The 18,848-nt window shown below is 41.2% G+C and overlaps 1 protein-coding gene across 1 annotated transcript; it reads left to right on the forward strand.

Annotated features, from left to right (window-relative positions):
* The first annotated feature begins 8,026 nt into the window (after positions 1-8,026).
* Positions 8,027-17,574, forward strand: LOC146372246 (interferon-induced protein 44-like). The gene is made up of 8 exons (XM_084952682.1): positions 8,027-10,004; positions 10,108-10,158; positions 10,247-10,283; positions 10,396-10,591; positions 14,587-14,745; positions 14,828-14,999; positions 16,110-16,210; positions 16,298-17,574. The coding sequence occupies exons 2-8, from the start codon at positions 10,110-10,112 to the stop codon at positions 16,457-16,459; spliced, it is 876 nt and encodes a 291-aa protein (XP_084808808.1). The 5' UTR covers positions 8,027-10,004; positions 10,108-10,109; the 3' UTR covers positions 16,460-17,574.
* Positions 17,575-18,848: the final 1,274 nt, after the last annotated feature.

The following is an 18,848-nucleotide window of genomic DNA, read 5'->3' on the forward strand; positions in this document are numbered from 1 at the left end:
CTGCGCTTACTTTTGAAGGTCATGTAAATGGGGTGGTAAAATCAGCTTTTTATCACCTCAGACGCCTGTCGAAGGTTAAGCCTTTCCTTTCTAAACCCAATTTGGAAACTCTTATTAATGCTTTTATCACCTCACGTCTGGACTATTGTAATTCCCTTTTAATAGGGGTCGGGTCGGGCACCTTGTCACGCCTGCAGTTAGTGCAAAATGCGGCGGCGCGATTTTTAACCGGTAGTAGGAAATTCGATCACATCACTCCGGTTCTGGCTTCCTTGCATTGGCTTCCCATTGAATTTAGGGTTCGTTTTAAAGTCCTTTTATTGGTTTTTAAATCTTTAAATGGTCTGGCTCCTGTCTACTTATCTGATTTGCTGAAGCCACATGTTTCTCCTCGCTCGCTCCGTTCAGCTGAGCAGCTGCTGCTGTCGGTCCCTAAGTCGCGGCTGAAATGCAGAGGAGACCGTGCCTTTTCAATTGCGGCTCCGATGCTCTGGAATAACCTTCCTCTCCAAATTAGACAAGCGTCATCAGTGCAGGTCTTTAAGTCCAGATTGAAAACCTATTTTTATTCCCTGGCTTTTAACTCTGTAGGAAACTGACACCTTCTTATTTATTTTATTGTATGTAATGATTTTATGGTATTTTTAATTTGGTAGTTGTTTTGATCTGTGTTGTTCAGCACTTTGGTCTGCCTGGTGTGTTCTTAAAGTGCTATACAAATAAACGATGATGATGATGAAATATGGCCAATGTGATTGTGTGCCTTTCAGGGAGCTCTGTTTAGTTTTAGCAGCGGCAAGCCTGCCCTGCGAGGACCTGCAAGGGGGAGAGGAGGATGACAGCAAAAAGGAAGAACCTGGATATAAGAAAGTATTTTTCAAAGAAACCTGTAAGTCGCTTAAAGTCAAGTTCACTCATAAAATGTGTCCGTCATAATAACGTTACAGGCTATGCTAGGCTTTGGCCCACATCAGTCTAAAATTGTATGTAACCATGAATAACCTATTTTGGAAACTAACTGCACAACAGGCAGCACTATTAGTTATCTCAGTCTCAGAGCAGCATTTCTAATTTTGATTGAAACTGTCAGAGAAAACGGCAGCCTCGAGCAAGCCAGGATATTAGTTTACAGAGACTGTTGAAATTATATGTCTAACGTTAAAATGTTGGTCACACAATAATTTCATCCTAATGGCACTGACATATTCATAGGGTTAATTTTTGAGACAAAATATCATGAGGTACTTAAAAATGCACTCACCCTACAAACATTACTGATGAGTCAAGATCTGCACAAATTGACAGAAACACTGAAGCAGCTACACATTTTATTCTTATTGTCATGTATGTCCTATTTGTCAGGTGACAGAAGAACCAACACAAAGCTCAGAGAGGAATGGTGATACAAGATCACAGGTGAAATTGGATGATGACTTAGTGGTGCACATGTGTGACTGCATGTATTTTGTAATTTAACATTATATAATTCACATATAAAAAGATGGATTGTAATTTTAAATGGTTTAAAAGCATATAGAATAGCATATGTAGGCAAGTATATTTCTCCTTTTTTTTCTCCTTTTTTTTATTATCAAGAAGCAGAGTCAAAAAGGGAAAAACAAAAAGAAACAGGGTAGGGTTTGGTGGTTGAATCATCCGTCCCCACCAATGCCAAAACCAAATCTACGCCCTTGCTTTGTAGAACCACCTTTTGCTGCAATTACAGCTGCCAGTCCTTCAGGGTATGTCTCTACCAGCTTTGCACATCTACAGACTGAAATCCTTGCCCATTCTTCTTTGCAAAACAGCTCCAGCTCAGTCAGATTAGATGGACAGCGTTTGTGAACAGCAGTTTTCAGATCTTGCCACAGATTCTCGATTGGATTTAGATCTGGACTTTGACTGGGCCATTCTAACACATGGATATGTTTTGTTTTAAACCATTCCACTGTTGCCCTGGCTTTATGTTTAGGGTCATTGTCCTGCTGGAACGTGAACCTCAGCCCCAGTCTCAAGTCCTTTGCAGACTCCAAAAGGTTTTCTTCCAAGATTGCCCTGTATTTCGCTCCATCCATCTTCCCATCAACTCTGACCTGTTTCCCTGTCCCTGCTGAAGAGAAGCACCCCCAGAGCATGATGCTGCCACCACCATATTTGACAGTGGGGATGGTGTGTTCAGACTGATGTGCAGTGTTAGTTTTCCGCCAAACATAGCGGTTTCCATTTTGGTCTCATCTGACCAGAGCACCTTCTTCCACATGTTTGCTGTGTCCCCCACATGGCTTGTGGCAAACTGCAAACGGGACTTCTTATGGTTTTCTGTTAACAATGGCTTTCTTCTTGCCACTCTTCCATAAAGGCCAACTTTGTGCAGTGCACGACTAATAGTTGTCCTATGGACAGATTCCCCCACCTGAGCTGTAGATCTCTGCAGCTCGTCCAGAGTCACCATGGGCCTCTTGGCTGCATTTCTGATCAGCGCTCTCCTTGTTCGGCCTGTGAGTTTAGGTGGACGGCCTTGTCTTGGTAGGTTTACAGTTGTGCCATACTGTGTCGGTGGAGTTTAATAAACTCGGCTGTCTGCTCCTTGCTATCTAAAATATAACAGGACACTGGCGTAAATTCTCGACCCTCTCATACTTCTGTTTAACCCTTTAAGACCTACCATAGAACCAAGTCCACCAGAGCTTATATTATATTTTTACATGCTGTAGTGCCATTTTTGGGAGCATTTCAGCCATTATAGCCCAAATTTTAATAATATGTATGCATTAGGTGCATAGTAATTACATAAATTGCAAAAAAAGTGCAATAAACTACAAAAAAATTTCAAATCGTTTTTGTTTTTTTAACATATATTTCTAGTTAGAGAAATTTAAGAGGCTTATCCCTCAAAACTGTAAATACAAAAAAGTTGCACGAAATAGTTTCCCACCACAGGAAATTTATTTTGAGTGCCTTTATAGTTTTATTTTTGAAATACACCAATTTTTATATACTCCAGGAAAAACGAAAATAAATATTATAGTGCAAATTTGCAAAAAAAACAGCATATGCATCAAAACAAACTATTTCCAGCAGTGCAATATGAGTCCTAAGCATCCCAGAAACGACACAGAAAGTCATAAAGTCAAACATACCTTTTAAAAACACCAGTATATGCTTATGAGGCCCTGATGGTAAAAAAAAAATTACATTTCCGCGAAAATGACGTCACTTCCGGTTTTGGGCAGGTAATGGCGGACATGCAAAAGTTCGTGCTGACCAGCTGATCAGATTGGCAAAGCCTGTTTCTGGAATATTATGTTTTTGTTGCTGCAAGTGGTTTTTATGCAATTTTTGCAAAGCTCTATGTGGAAGGAAACCGTAACCTAGGACAAGCTGATGGCATAAGATGTAAGTACAACTCCTCCGGTTTCATATGCAAAAACAATTACTGCTCTATCTTACGTGGTTGCAGTGCTACCGGGATTTAAAAATAGTTACACAAAACGGAGCGTGCCCGCTCCGACCGGCTTTAAAGGGTTAATCAGTTTTCTGTTTGACATTTATTCAGCTGTGTGAAAATCCTGGAGGAACCCACCCGATGGATTAATAAAGTTTTATTTAATCTAATAATCTAATAACTTTGATCTCAGCCAAACCGATTTATTTTTAAGTTATCCAAGTGACTTATATATCATGTTTAACCTGTGTAGCGAAAGACAGCGGGGGTCTGAAAACGATGAAGCCGGGAGTCCACTGCTCTCGCCGGCTTGAGTGACCATTAAACCCCCCGGCTAGCTATCAAGCGGGTGGGTAACAGACGTCTCTTAATAACGTCAGCGCACAAGCAGATATTTGAAGTTTACACAGTTACTTTCTCGCCTGAAAATATGTTAAAAGTTTATTTTGTGACCCAGAAAGATTAATAAGAGTAATTTTAAAAGTTAGTAGCGGCCGCCACTGTTGGAAACTGAAATTTGCTGGGCCGCGCTATGAATTCTGGGATATGGTGGACCACGATGGACACACCCGACCCATCCTTCAAATTCGGGTAAATGAAGGATGCATTTGTCGGCCGCATTTGAAGGAGTCGACGAATTGAGACAGCCTTCGCCGCCTGGCTGTGACGTAATAAGCCTTCAAATGTGGCCTACGAAGGAAGCAGCCGACGTTTTGGGACACAGCTCATAACGTCATTCCTGTGTTATCAGAGCTTCTCTGTATGTTGTATGTGGTGCCCGTGATTGTTTACTTTTTAATACGGAGTTTGTAGCGGACAATTTGTTATGAGGATCGTTAAAATGCCGATCGTAGTTCGACCGGAAGTGGTTTCTGTGTACTGACAGTAACTTAATCTCGCAGTAATGCCATTCAGTTGCATAGTTTAAGTAGAAGTATACTGTATTGCTCTGATCTATATATGGTTATGTTAACTATATTATATTATGTCTATATCTGAATATGTCACTTATCTCTTCACCTTATTTATGATTTCTTTGTATTGTGTATTTCCTTTGTAGAAAACCTCACACACACCTGTGTTTACAGCCACAGGGATTTAGTTGCAAGAATGAAGTGCCTCAAACCAAACCTCAAGCTCCTTCTTCCATACTGGGACAATTTGACCTTAAGTGGTGTTCTGGCCGACACACCGGGGTGAATGTAGTGCTAAAGACTGAATCAGTGCCACAATCGTGCCTATCCCTGATATCTCCACTATAGCAGCACTACCCTCACCCCATGAGGTGAGGCGCACTCTGCGGGCCGTTAATCCGAGGAAGGCGGCTGGTCCTGATGGCGTGCCAGGAGTATTGAGGGATTGTTCAGAACAGCTGGCTGGGATCTTCACCAGGATCTTCAATAAATCCCTTACACAGTCAACTGTCCCACACCGCCTCAAGTCTTCCACCATAGTCCCCTTGCCCAAGAAGCCCCACATCACCAGCCTAAATGACTATAGAACAGTGGCACTCACCCCAGGCAGCAGGCCTGCCTTGCAGTCTGGACCCACACCAGCTTGACTACAGAGCAAACCAACCCACGGAAGACGCTGTAGCTACAGCACTCCACGCTGCCGTAACACATCTAGAGGGGCACAGGAGCTATGTGCGGATGCTTTCATGGATTACTGCTCTGCATTTAACACCATCCTTCCACACAAACTGGTGGTCAAGCTACAAGGCCTGGGCCTGCCTCACAGTACCTGCATGTGGATTAACAGCTTCCTCTCTGGTCGTAGACAGAGAGTGAGAGTTGGCCATCGCACATCCTCAGCCCTGAGTCTCAGCACTGGCTCACCCCAGGGTTGTGTGCTCAGTCCACTGCTCTACTGCCTCGACACACATGACGGCACCTCTGTCCATCAGAGCAACACCTTTGTGAAGTTTGCAGACAACACTACCACTACCCCTCAATCTCAGGGGCGACGAGTCTGTTTACAGAGACGAGGTGGAGCAGCTGTCATGGTGTAAGGCCAATAATTTCCTCCTTAACAGTTCAAAGGCTAAAGAAAGACTTCAGAAGGAAAAAGACAGAGATCCCACCACTAATCATCAGCGGGGACTGTGTGGAGAGGTTGGCAGACTTTTGCTTCCTGGGAGGTAACATAGAGGAGAACCTTTCCTGGATTATGAACACTTTGAGCTGCTGAAAAGGGCCAAACAGAGGCTGTACTTCCTGAAAATTCTCAGGAGGAATAACATCACACAGAGACTACTGGTGTCCTTCTACAGAGCATTCATCAAAAGCATACTAACCTACTACATATGCAAAGTAAAGTAAAATTTTATTTATATAGCACCTTTCAAGATAAAATCACGAAGTGCTTCACAGAAACTAAAACATAAAAATAAAAATCCACCAAAAGCAAGTTTAGAAAGATGAGCTTTTAGCTGTTTTTAAAAAAATAGATGACAGAGTCCACAGATCTCAAGCTCAATGGGAGAGAGTTCCAGAGTCTGGGGGGCACAGTTACAAAAGCTCTGTCACCTTTTGTTTTCAACCTTGCATGCTGGGCAACCAGCAAGCCCTGATCAAATGACCTGCTGGGGATGTAAAAGATCACCAATGTATGTTGGTGCTTGTCCATGCAGAGCCCTGAATGTCAAAATCATAATCTTAAAGTGGACTTTGAATTTTATGGGGAGCCAGTGCAGCTGGATTAGCAGGGGTGTAACATGAGAGTATTTGGAAGTCTTAGTCAGAAGCCTTGCGGCAGCATTCGGAGCACCCTGCAGACGTTCCAAGGAGGCATTACATAAACAGGTGAACAAAGAATTACAATAGTCCAAACAAGATGAAACAAATGCATGAAAGATCATTTCCAGTTCAGAGCATGACACAATAGGACTCAGCTTAGCAATGTTTCTTAAATGGTAAAAACAGGAGCGGACCAGAGATTTAACATGAGCGTCTAACGTCAGAGCTGGGTCAAAAGTAACACCAAGATTCCTAATAGAAGATTTGGCAAGAGGGCCTAGATCGTCCACTACCAAGGGCACAAACAAGGATTTCAGTTTTCTCATCGTTAAGTTGAAGAAAATTATCAGCCTTCCAACCTCTAATGGAGTCTATGCACCTATGCAAGATCTGTAGTTTGGAAACATCAGCTTAAAGGAGATATATAACTGAATATCATCTGCATAGCAGTGATAAGAAATGTCCTTAAAAGTGCTAAGAAAGTGCTGAAGGTCGAGTAAATACAACAAAAACAATAAGGGTCCCAACACAGAACCTTGTGGCACACCATAGGCAAAAGAAGTGGAAGAGGAAGAGCCACAGAAGGATCGTTCACACAAATAAGATTTGAACCACTCCAAAGCAAACTCAGATATACCCACCCAGTATTTCAGCCTATCTAGCAAATTGTGATGGTCGACAGTATCAAAGGCAGAGGTCAGGTCCAACTTCAGCAAAACAGAGCATTCTCCTGCATCATGATTCATCAAAATGTCACTGGACACTCTAAGAAGTGCAGTTTCAGTAGAGTGAGCTCTACAAAAGCCAGATTGGCAATTATCGAGAATGTTGTATTTGTCTATAACAGCTGTGAGCTGCTTATTTACAACCTTTTCTAAAATATTTGCGGCGAATGTTAGTTTTGAAATTGGTCTATAACTGCTAAGCAGAGAAGCGTCAAGTTTGGGGGGTTTTAACAGTGGGTGAATGACAGCATTCTTATAATAATCAGGGACCTGACCAGAAACCAATGAAACATTGATAATTGTAAGCACACAGGGACCAATAGACTGAAAGACATTTTTAAACAAAGATCCAGGTAAAATATCAAGAGGGCAGGAGGATGATTTCATCAAATCAACTAATTTGACCAGCTCAGGTAAGACACTGGTAAAAAACTTCCTAAAATAACAGGCCTAAGTGAATTTGGAGCAGACAACAGGTACACAGAAGGAGAGATATTGTTCCTCACATTGCTAACTTTTTCAACAAAGACAGAAAAAGAGTTTTCACAATCTTCATTCGATGAAATTGGGACAGCAGATGGAGCAGGAGCGACAATATCACTAATGGTGTCAAATAGTACCTTGGGGTTACCTCTGCTCTTTGAGACTAGGTCTGAGAAATAGGCAGCCCTCACATCTCGAACTGAAATGTTAAAAGAAACTAAAAGGTCCTTTAAATGAAAGAGATGAACATATAAACGAGTTTTCCTCCACAAATGCTCAACTTTACAACAGGAACGCTTTAAACAACAAATGCTGTCATTTATCCAGGGGGACATCTTTGAAACAGGAGCTAGTCTGGTTTTGACAGGACCAACATTGTCTAAGATAGAAAGACAATGATTATTTAAAAAAAATGTTAATAGATCAACATCATTAAAGAAAGGTAAAGCAAAATTAAAAACATCAGAAAATTTAGCAGCAATAGAGGAATTTAGGATGCGAGAGCTAACCACATATCGAACAGGAGAGAGGGACAGATGTAAAGACAAGTTAAAAAGAATACAACAATGGTCCAAAATAAAAATGTCCTCAGAACTAATAAAATCAATGGTTAAACCTAAGGTAAAAGCAAGGTCCAGTGTGTGTCCTTTGGTGTGTGTGGGGCCAGACACATGCTGTGTAAAATGAAAAGAATCCATGACCTCTGTGAAAGAGGTCAGAGTCATCATCAATGTGTATATTAAAATCCCCGACTATAACCAGTATGGACAGCTTCAAGATGGAGGATAAAAAGTCACTGAACTGAACTGACCATTACTGAGCAACAGTGAAACCGGCTTTCAAACACCGCAGCGATACCTCCTCCTCGACCGGACATCCAAGGCTGGCTGATGAAGGAGTACCCGCCTGGGCAAAGTTCAATGAGGGATGAGTAGTCACCATCGCGCTGTCCCAAAAACGTACCACTGGTGACGTCTGACGAAGATCCATACACCGGCAGCGGAGGATGGAAAATACCGTCGCAGGAGGATAAGGTATCCAGACCATCCATAGAGGATCAAATAGATTGGAGCATCAGGCGATCATAGACTAAGGGAGCCAACACATCAGTGACAAAAAAGGAGAACAGAAAGGCCGAAAAAAAAACAGCACTAGAGCAGAGCAAGACAAACTGCAGCCGGCAGCGGCAAAGCCAAACACAGGCGCCATCATACCGGAAGCTGTTAAACTCTAACCATCTGGTACACTAGCTGCACAGTGGCTCAGAGGAAAGCACTCCAGAGGGTCATTAACACTGCTTAAAGGATAATTGGGTGCCCTCTCCCCACGCTGGAAGATCTACACAGTAACCGCTGTCTTAAAAAAGCCCAGAACATTATAAAAGATACCTCACATCCTGGCCACTCCCTATTTGAACTGTTGGCCTCTGGCAGATGGTACAGAGCAATCAGTGTAAGGACAAATAGACTCAAACACAGCTTTTACCCAACTGCAATAACATGTCTTAATGCTGCTACAAAATAATGGTCATTACGCTGCTCTTGAAATGATCTATGCAGTGACTGAGGTATGTGTGCGTGAATGTATGTGAACGTCTGTTTATACTGTTAGTGAAATGAATGAGGTGTATGATGTCTTTGTGCATGTGGGCTCAGGCCATTGTCTAGGTATATTATTCTTATTAGCACTTTAAAAATTTTATTTTTGATTTTAATACAACTTTTTATTTTATGGATGATGCACTAATCGGAAACCACTTTCAATTTCGTTGTACCTGTGACAATGCCAATAAAGACATTCTATTCTATTCTATTCTGTAGCACCCTCAAGGATTGACGTAGGCAAGATGTAGAGTAATAAAACAAGGTTTATTCTGGTCTTGACAACCCATGAGAACTGCTCACGGAAGAAAATAATAATAAAAAAAACATAACATCGAAATGCATTCTTGTACTTTGTGTCAATCAATCAAAAAGTAATTAATCACAGAAAAAAAACATTTAAAGTACACAAACCTTGTGAGCGGACATCCAGGAGGGGTTAAATAGTCCTTTATGGCCTTAGTATCTTATTCTCTATCTTCTTCCTTACTTGTTTCTTCTGTTGATCTAATTTTGAATATTACTTTGTCCATGTGTGGAGCAAACTGAGAGCTGCAGCATACATACACCGTTGCTATGTCCCAATTCATTTTTTTCCTCTTTACATTCTTTTAATGTAACTGTGATCTAAACTTTAAGTACTAGAATAGAAAACCTAACCAGAAGCTGAATCTGTTAACTAAGATTTCAAAACAAGAACAAGGCACAGAGTCAAACTCTTACTGGAATCAAGATTAACACGGAAAAAACCTTAAAACCTCAAACACTACTAAAAAAGAAAAAAGACTGTTTATCAATCTGTGCCACAAAGAGTTAAGGCAGAAGGGGGTGTGGAAGGTGTACCTAAAGTGTCCAGTGATTTTATAGGTACAGTTTCAAAATCTTGTTTCATAAGAAAGAAAAGTGAAAGTTAAAAGAGCTTTAGGATGTGGGGACTGTAACTTCACACTTTGGTATTTGGGCTGCAGACTGTCTACATCTCAGTGAGGGGGGAGAGATCAGCACAGCAAAGGTACGATCCTTCAGATGTCTGTTTGCTGTTGGTCATTTATTTTGATTTAAGGCAAACATTAAATAATTCCTGTAAACCTAAAAATAAATGCTTTATGTTCCAGTTATGGGAGGATTGTTTTCAAGAGCTCCTTCGCCGCCTCCTCCAGTAAAATGTAAGTTTGGTCAGAGCTGCTATTTTCCATCCAGTGAACATCAGTTATTGTCCAATGATGTCATTCTTTCTTTAACATCTGTTGTCAGTGCTTGATGCACCATGGAGGAAGCACTTTAACTGGGGGTAAGCATTTACAGGCCTCATTTGTTATTGTTGATTATCACTTCCTGTTTCAGCCCATCACTTGTTCAGTGTCCAGAATGTGATGTAATGTTTTGTTGTCTCCTCTGAGCAGAAATAAAGAGGACGATCTACAGTATGTGAACAGCTACAAGCCTCAGACTAAAGAACAGCAGCTCAGGATTCTTCTACAAGGCCCAGTTGGAGCTGGAAAGTCCAGTTTCATCAACTCTGTTAAAAGTGTCCTACAGAACAGAGCATGCACCGGGTCTCCTGTCCGAAGCACCTCCCATTCATCTTGCACAAAAAAGGTATGAAGCATGATTGTGGTGATAAGACTCACTGTTACAAAAAACATCGTAAAACAACGGTAATCTTCCGGCAGCTGGGGCGCCAAAATACTACCGTAAAATAACCGGAAATAACTCCCGCATAAAAATACGGTTATTTCCAGTAATGAAAATACAATTAGTTGCGCTAATTTGACATGGGATCTCGCCTTTTTCAAGTGCCGCTAAACATTAAATCAGGAACATGTTAATGTGATTAAACAATGAAATCATCTATAAATAGGGGGAAAAAAAATCTTTAAAAAAACGGTAATATTCCGGCAGCTGGGGCGCCAAAATACGACCGTAAAATAACAGAAAATAACTGTCCCATAAAAATACGGTCATTTTCAGTAATGAAAATAGTTTGTTGCGCTAATTTGACATGGGATTCTGCCTTTTCCAAGTGCTTTTAGACATTAAATTAGGAACATTTTTACGTGATCAAACAATGAAATTACCTATAAACAACAATCATAATACGTAAATGTACAGAAATATACAGTTAACAGTTGGTTTAAATAACAATTGATTGCATGCCCTGGGACAGACTGACAGAGGCGAGGCTGCCATATCGCACCATCGGCCCCTTTGGCCATCACTAGTAGGCGGTAGGTGAAGAGTCTTGACCACGGACACAACGACGGAGAGTGTCCGAGCCAGGGCGCGCACCGGCAATCTTCGGATCACAAGGCGAACTGCCAACTCTTGAGCCACGAACGACCTAACTAGCAATGATAATAATACTTATGTGACGTAACACAAGCTTATAGGGATCATGTTATATACTTTTCCATAGCATTACATTTGAATTCAACAGTTCAATCTTTCAAATAACGGACAGATATTTGTGAAATCATGATACATTTGTGAATGTATTTTAAAAATCTAAATATGCATATGTACGGACAGATACATTTAATAATCATGACAATTATGTTGTATTACATTACAGTGATTTAACATTAATTTAAATTCTAAATGTGAAGTCAAAGTCTATTTACGTAACTTTAATGATATTCTACAAGAACAGAACATTACTGTCAAATTCACAGTAAAATACCTTCATATTAGGGGTTTTTTCCTACGGTCGCAGCCATACCAGCGACCTTGTTGTTGTTAGTTCACATTCATTGGCCAAAGCTTAGCGTCATGTTATTTATATTTATTGCAACTCCTACCTCTACATTTCTTTTTCAAAATATTTAATTAGCACAGCGTGTCCATGCAATGCTTTACATTGTTGCATGCAGAGAAATCTAAACAAGGAAGCTCACAGAGAGAGAGAGATTGATTGAGCTTGTTATTTAACTCCAAGCTGATAGGAGGAGCGCTTCATTAAACCGCTTGCTGGTGCTACTATGTGCCTCAATCTTCAACAACAGCACAACAGAAGTTACTCATGGTACAGCACTCTCTCTACAAAACAACAACTGTCAGTGACGCTGCACCACGGCGTAAACACAACATTCAAGATAACAGTTAAAAGTAACGTAACCATAAACAATAAAACAAGAACATCTAAACAGCAGCACATGTCCCAAGGCATGATGGGAGACATTTCTGGACATATTTTTACAATCTAAATATGCATATGTACAACAAAATATATTTAACAAACAAGTAAATTGTGTTTTATTACATTTACAGTGATGTTATGTTATTTTACATTTGACGTGTCAGATCACAGTCTACTTATGTAAATGTAATGATATTCTAGAAAAACAGTACGCAACTGTAAACTACACAGTAAAATACTTTGACATTACTATTTTTTGGAACAGTGCTGAGTAAGAAATTATTCTTTTTTTTCCATTGTTTAAAAGTTTTCATTATATAAGCTATAAAACAGTTCTGTCTTGTACGGAGTTAAAAAAAAAAATTGATGTTGCTGTCAGCGATGGCTCATTCAATAAAAAAGTAGTCAGTGCTTCCCACTTTACTCTCTCATAGTCAGCTGATTTCTTAAGAAGCATTCCAGAATAAATCAGATGAAGTGGTAGAGATTTCCCCAGGAATAGGTAGTGGTGACTGGAGTGAACATAGGTGATGAGGAGGTGCTGAGTAGGTTGAGTGTTATGGAGAGAAATGGCTGTGGTGAGTCTGTACATCAAAAAGAGGGAGGAGCACTGGGGGATGTTCAGTACTGTGCAAAAATTTTAGACAGGTGAGGAAAAAATGCTGTAAACAAAGAATGCTTTCAAAGATGGAAGTGTTAATCATTTATATTCATCAATCAATGATTGAAACGTTTTTTCACAAAACTTGTTTTGATGTTTCACTTCAGCTTTAGTTGTGTATAATAACCTAGGTCAGATAATTCCATTAAAAAATGTTCCAAAACGAAGTAAATGAATATATTTTGTTTTTATTGCATATTTTAAACCAAAATGATTTTTAAAAAATGAGATGAGATAGCCTTTATTTGTCAGTTGCAGGTCTTTTGCCCACAACCGAGATGACAGACCTTGCCGACCGTACATACAATACACAAACATCACATTGGGGAGACAGGTCAGGCTAGGTAGCGAGGAAAAAAAACATCGAAATGTGTAACACAAAAGGATAATACAGGAATGCACAGATATCAACACACCATAGCACAATAAACACAGACAGCAACATGGGAAAGAGTTCCAGTGTGTACATCTGATCTGGGACCGCTGCAATCTTTCGACTGCGCCTCCAGCTGACCCGATGTCCACATCAGAGGGGAGGTAAGCGTTGGAGGTGGCGTTGGATAGGGAAGGTGATGCGTCAGTGAGTGCTTATCAGTATCAGTATATGTATGTGTGTGCGTGTCCATGGTTCAGCTGAGACAGTGTCCTTCGCCCTGCCAGGCTAAGTAAACAGTCTTCCAGCCAACCCAGGTGGCCTTGCATGGAATGGGAAGGAACAGTCTAAACACAGTCGTTATCAGGGAGTTTTTGTTCAGCTCCGGCCTTGAGCCCACAGCTGGCGCCGAAGGGGTAGCCGGATTATGATGGTAATTTTTCTTTTGCGACAACTCATGAGAATTTCAAGGCTGTTCTTTAAAACTCCGACACTGGTCTCTCAATCTCCCGTTGGAGAACCGCGAGCTTCCCGATGATGGTATCACACTGGTGTTTTCATTCTTTTGCCCAAACAGCCGATTCTGAGAACTCACAACTGCAGTGAGCTGTTCTGCAATGTAATCCAACTTTCGCTCAAGGGTGTTATTTTGAGCAGGCCTCTCCTTGATTATCCCAATATACGTTCAGAGGTGTTATTCTGAGTATTTACGGCAGCTGTAAACGTCTCCAAGGTCTTAACCATGCTGCTTTCGAGCCCGTTCTGAGAAGTCGCACCTCGTCCCATTGTTTCAATCCCAGCGGGCAGCCTTGGGGGGTTTTGAACAGCCGGTTCCGCTTTCTTAATTCTCCGATAAGTCAGGGCCAAGCCAGCTCAAATCAGCAAGAACCCTGTTATCATGGTTCCGAATAGGTAGATATCTTCAGCGTCCTCGATCGACAGTTCCGCCAGGCACACGACCCTCCATTCCTGCCACCGGTCCATCGTGTATCCGGCAGGGAAAGTCCCTCCAGGGCACTCGGGCTCTCCCGAGCCCAGACTTCTCGTTGAGAAAAGGGTGTCAATAGCATTCAGAGACCAGTTGATCAAATCCATAATCCTCTTTAGGTTTTAGAAACAGACTGTGAGAGAGTGTTCCAGGGAAAGTAATACAAAAAACACGAGACTAGACAAGGACATAAGCAGGGAAGATAAGGGAGAGGAGAAAAAGTGTGTCTGCCTCCTCCGAGAGCCAAAGAGAAAGAATGTAAAAAAGGCACCCAGCAACTGCACAAACACGTGCAGAGGTCCATTTCTGGGACTCCTTTAGCTGAGGTGAACTTACAGGACATTGTTGGTAATGTTTTTGTTGCAGTCATGATGAAAATAAGACTTACAGGTCAGCACTACTCCACACTCAATGACTCTGATATTCTGGTCCACAGTATAAAGCCTTCAAGATCCAAAAGGGAGACTCAAACTGCTGTTACCCTTTTGTCTTGAATGACATGGCGGGACTGAACGCCAGCAGCAGAAAAACCAGACAGTTGCATGTGAAGGACGTCAAACGGGCCCTCAAGGGACACATCAAAGAAGGTTACAGGGTACAGTTGCTGTATTTCTGATATTGAGTTTAAAGAATTCATTCATTTGGTCACACATCGATACATTCAGTTTGTTTTTCAGTTCAATCCTGAATGTAAACTGTCCAAAGATGACCCACACTACAACAGCAGTCCTTCAGACAGCGACAAAGTGCACATTCTGGTTTTTGTCGTTGATGCCAGCACTATACCTAACATGAAGCAAGAGGACATGGAGGTAATCGAGGACATCAGTGATGAAGCAAATGAAATGGGTAAGAGCATCTTAAACAGAATCAGGATTATCAGTGTTTTTAGTGACACCAGTGGAAGTGAAGTGATCTGCAGTCATTGAGCAACCCTGTGTTTGCTCTCAGCTCACGCTCACTCTCAGAGTGAAACTTCAGGTAAAACAGTGATGAGACCTCCAGGAGAGCTCATCCCTGTTTGAATGTCATGCTGCACTAACACGGATCTAATCCTATGTTCTGCATGTCAGAGACAGAGATTAGAAGTAAATTTATAAAACATTCAATTTAATTTTATTTATACAACGCCAATTCACAACAACAGTCGCCTCAAGGCACTTTATATTGTAAGGTAGACCTCACAATAATACATACTGAGAAAAAGCCCAACAATCATATGACCTCCTATGAGCAAGGACTTTGGCAACAGTGGGAAGGAAAAACTCTCTTTTAGCAGGAAAAAACCTCCAGCAGAACAAGGCTCAGGAAGCGGCGGCCATCTGCTGTGACCGGTTAGGGTGAGAGAAGGAAGACAGGATAAAATCATGCTGTGGAAGAGAGCCAGAGATTAATAACAGGTATTCATGGGTCATGAGCTGAGCTTTCCTCTCTGGCCCTACATGAGAAATCCATTGTCACGAATTTCAGGATGAAAATGGATTCTGCTCTGACACTCGACGTTCGTGAAAGCACAGCAGGAATATTCTGCTTTTTTCAGTTGAGGCAGCTGTGAAAAATCCTCTTCTGTCCACCATGTGACCTCGAAACATTAATACATGCTTTTATAACCATCTTGATTACTGCAATGAGCTTTTTATCGGGTTCAGCCAGGCCTCCACTCAGTCCTCAGTCCAGTTTCAGCTTCATTTCACTGGTTTCCAGTTTGTTTCCAAATCCATTTTAAGATCCTTTTTATTTATCTTTAATGGTTGTGGCCCATTTCACCTACTGCACCCGTACGTCCCGCCTCGCTCTCTCAGATCAGCAGACCAGATGCTTTTACTCTTTCACTCAGAGGTCACAGGGCTTTCACAGTCTCCACTGCACATCAGGCAGCTCCTGTACTTGCTGTTGTAAAAACATCATTTAAACACACGTTTTTTTCTCGACCCATATTTATGTTTTGTGTTTCCTCAGAGGTCCCACAAATAGTCCTTTTCACCAAAGTTGATGAGGCCTGTCCGAAGATCAGCAGAGATATCAGGAACGTCTACAAAAGCGTATCTCTAAAGGAAAAGGTGGATTAGTTTAAGTATTTCAGTGCAAGCTTTGGTTTGGTCCAATCTCTCACTTCTAAACTGAAGTGTTGTGATTTTCATATGTAGATTACTAAGTTCAGCGCAGACACAGGGATCAACATTGACTACATCTATCCAGTGAAGAACATCCACTCAGAATCTGACCTGAAGGATGGTGCTGATGTTCTAATTCTGCACGCCCTCAGACGCATCATCGAAAGAGGACATGACTTTCTCAACAAATCCTAAATCCATATGTTCTCAGTTTACTGAGTTTATTTCTAGTTTCTTATTCTTTCTAAGCTTTTAGCCCCACCTTTTCTCTTTGTTTGTCCATCTTTATCAACCACCTCTTCCACACTAACCTCTTTCAATAAGGTGCATGAGCACACAGGAAAGGTAGGGCAGGGGCCAGTTAAGCTAAGAGATTTGATTGGTCAATCCGGTGTCAGTAATGAAGATGCTGTTAGTGCCAGGAGCAGTCACAGTTCTGCATGAAATGATGACTCTGACATCAGTTGAGAGCCAAACTCAAATCATTTTTATTCTTTTTTTATATTGAACTTTTTGATCCCAGCTTTTATAATCAGTTATATTTGACATTAGTATTCAGTGTATGTGTGGTGTCTAAAACATGTTTCCTCTGCTCTGATGAGTAAACACAACTTAATGAAATGAACACCTTAGTGTTAAATTTGATAGAAAAATGTTTGTATGTTTAACCATTATTGATCCATTAATAAAGCTGCAACAAGCTGATAAACAACGACTCCTGTTCGTAAAGGTCATTTCTGAGTTAATTTCATGTCTTCATTGGAAAGTGAAAATAGAGCAAGAAACGTGTTACGACCTTAATTTGGAGGAACAGAAAGGAGGAACAGGAAGTAATATTTTTTTTAAAACATGGGCCTCACAAAAACTGCAGCTCTGAGAAGTTCTGAACAGAGATGTTCTGATGAAGTTACAGACACTGATGGAGGACAGAGACTGAATGACTCATCTGCAGTTCTCAGCTCAGTCAGACTTTAACAGCACAGGAAGTTGGAAGCAGGCAGGTTTACATTTTTCACTCATCACCGAGAGAAGCTTCACAATTTAGACATTAGAAACTCTCACAGTCACTGTTGTGTCAACAGTGCACTCCAGCACTGACCTGTGCAGCACCTCTATGTATATATGTGCCTGTGGAGGGGTCCAGTCATGTGTAAGTGAACATGTGAAACTGTCGAGCTGTTTGCTGTTGTGAACTCAAACACCACACCTGTGTTTCAGGAATGAAAGCTGCTGACATGAAGCTGTGTCTGCTGAGCTGGTTTTATCTTTGTTCTTGCTGAACTGTTACCAGCTCACAAAAACGAAACCAAGAACACAGGAAACAGGAAAGAGTACACACCCTGTGCATCCTGTGGTTATACAGCTTCAGCTTTCTCTACTTCTCTGTTCAAAGACAAACTGTCTCACGCATGTGTTAGAAATGATTAGAAGGTTTGCCTTTAAAGCTCATCTGGGTCTGCAGCCTCACAGCAGCTGAGCCTTAAACCTAAAAGTGTTTTTTTTTTTTTTTTAAGCTTTTGTCTTCAGGACCCCCTCAGAGAAAATCTTCAGAGTCACCTGTAACCTCCCTCAGATCACTTCTTCACTTCACACATTTATGGTCTCACTTTTATGTGAAGTCATTCTATGTAATGCATTTCTTTGTTGTCATTCATAATATTTTTTCCTCATTGAATCATCTGCCTACATCTCCCCCTATACCAGCATCAACCCTCTGCACATCCTCCTTCGCCGCATCCATAGATCTCCTCTGACGTCTTCCTCCTTTCCTCCTATCCACTCTCCCTCCTCTGCACATGTCCAAACCATATCAGCCTCTCTGACTCTCTCACTGTTCTCATGCATGTCCTGCACCACCTTCACATATTTGCTCATGCTGTACCACAGTTCCTGTTAGTTGGTGCTCATGTTCAGAGGCAGGGTCTGAAAAAATTGAAAATCATGTAAAAGCTTCCAGAATAATTTTCTCTTGAACAGAATATCTCTTTATTGTCATTGTACAGGTACAACAAAACTGTGGGTGCCCCATGCCAACTGTGCCACCAACCGATGTAGGCAATGTTTCACAAGAACTTTGAATAATCACCAGCAGGTCGTGAGTTTGATCTTAGTGTGCTGCTAAAGAGCTCCAGCAGAGGGCAGCATGCTTTTACTTTCTGCTCTTTCCTTTTGGTGCTGCTGGATTTCAGGATTTCATCCCAAAAGATTAGTCCGTGATGGACCAAAACCCGCTCCAGACCCTGAGGAGCTTAATACAAGAATAACAGACAAACATAAAGTCTGAACCTTCCGAAATCTTTAGAGTAGTTCTGATTCTCAGGGGAAAAAGAATAAAGAACAGAACGCCTTCAGCCAATGTGTTTGAGCATTAAGGTCAAACAAGAAACCTGAAGACTGACTCTTGTCTGCAGAGACTGGACTGCAAAAACAGATTTAGGTCTACATTCAAAAATTGGTCCTTTTGAATTAGATTTTTGCAAAAATAATTCAATTTACATCAACATAACTGAATATAATCTTACATTACAGGGTCAACGTTGGCATATTTAACATGAACATAAAGCTACGACCAATAAATTGAAAT

Source organism: Perissodus microlepis, chromosome 15 (assembly GCF_051167445.1).
Source record: "Perissodus microlepis isolate ML-2025 ecotype Zambia chromosome 15, ASM5116744v1, whole genome shotgun sequence".
NCBI classification, from domain to species: Eukaryota; Metazoa; Chordata; class Actinopteri; order Cichliformes; family Cichlidae; genus Perissodus; species Perissodus microlepis.

Bases quoted from the DNA above. Each gene is read 5' to 3' on its own strand.
- LOC146372246 (XM_084952682.1), top strand. From the start codon at position 10,110: ATGGGAGGATTGTTTTCAAGAGCTCCTTCGCCGCCTCCTCCAGTAAAA. The intron at 10,159-10,246 runs GTAAGTTTGGTC...ATCTGTTGTCAG, and splicing joins GCCGCCTCCTCCAGTAAAAT to TGCTTGATGCACCATGGAGG. The intron at 16,211-16,297 runs GTGGATTAGTTT...TTTCATATGTAG, and splicing joins GCGTATCTCTAAAGGAAAAG to ATTACTAAGTTCAGCGCAGA.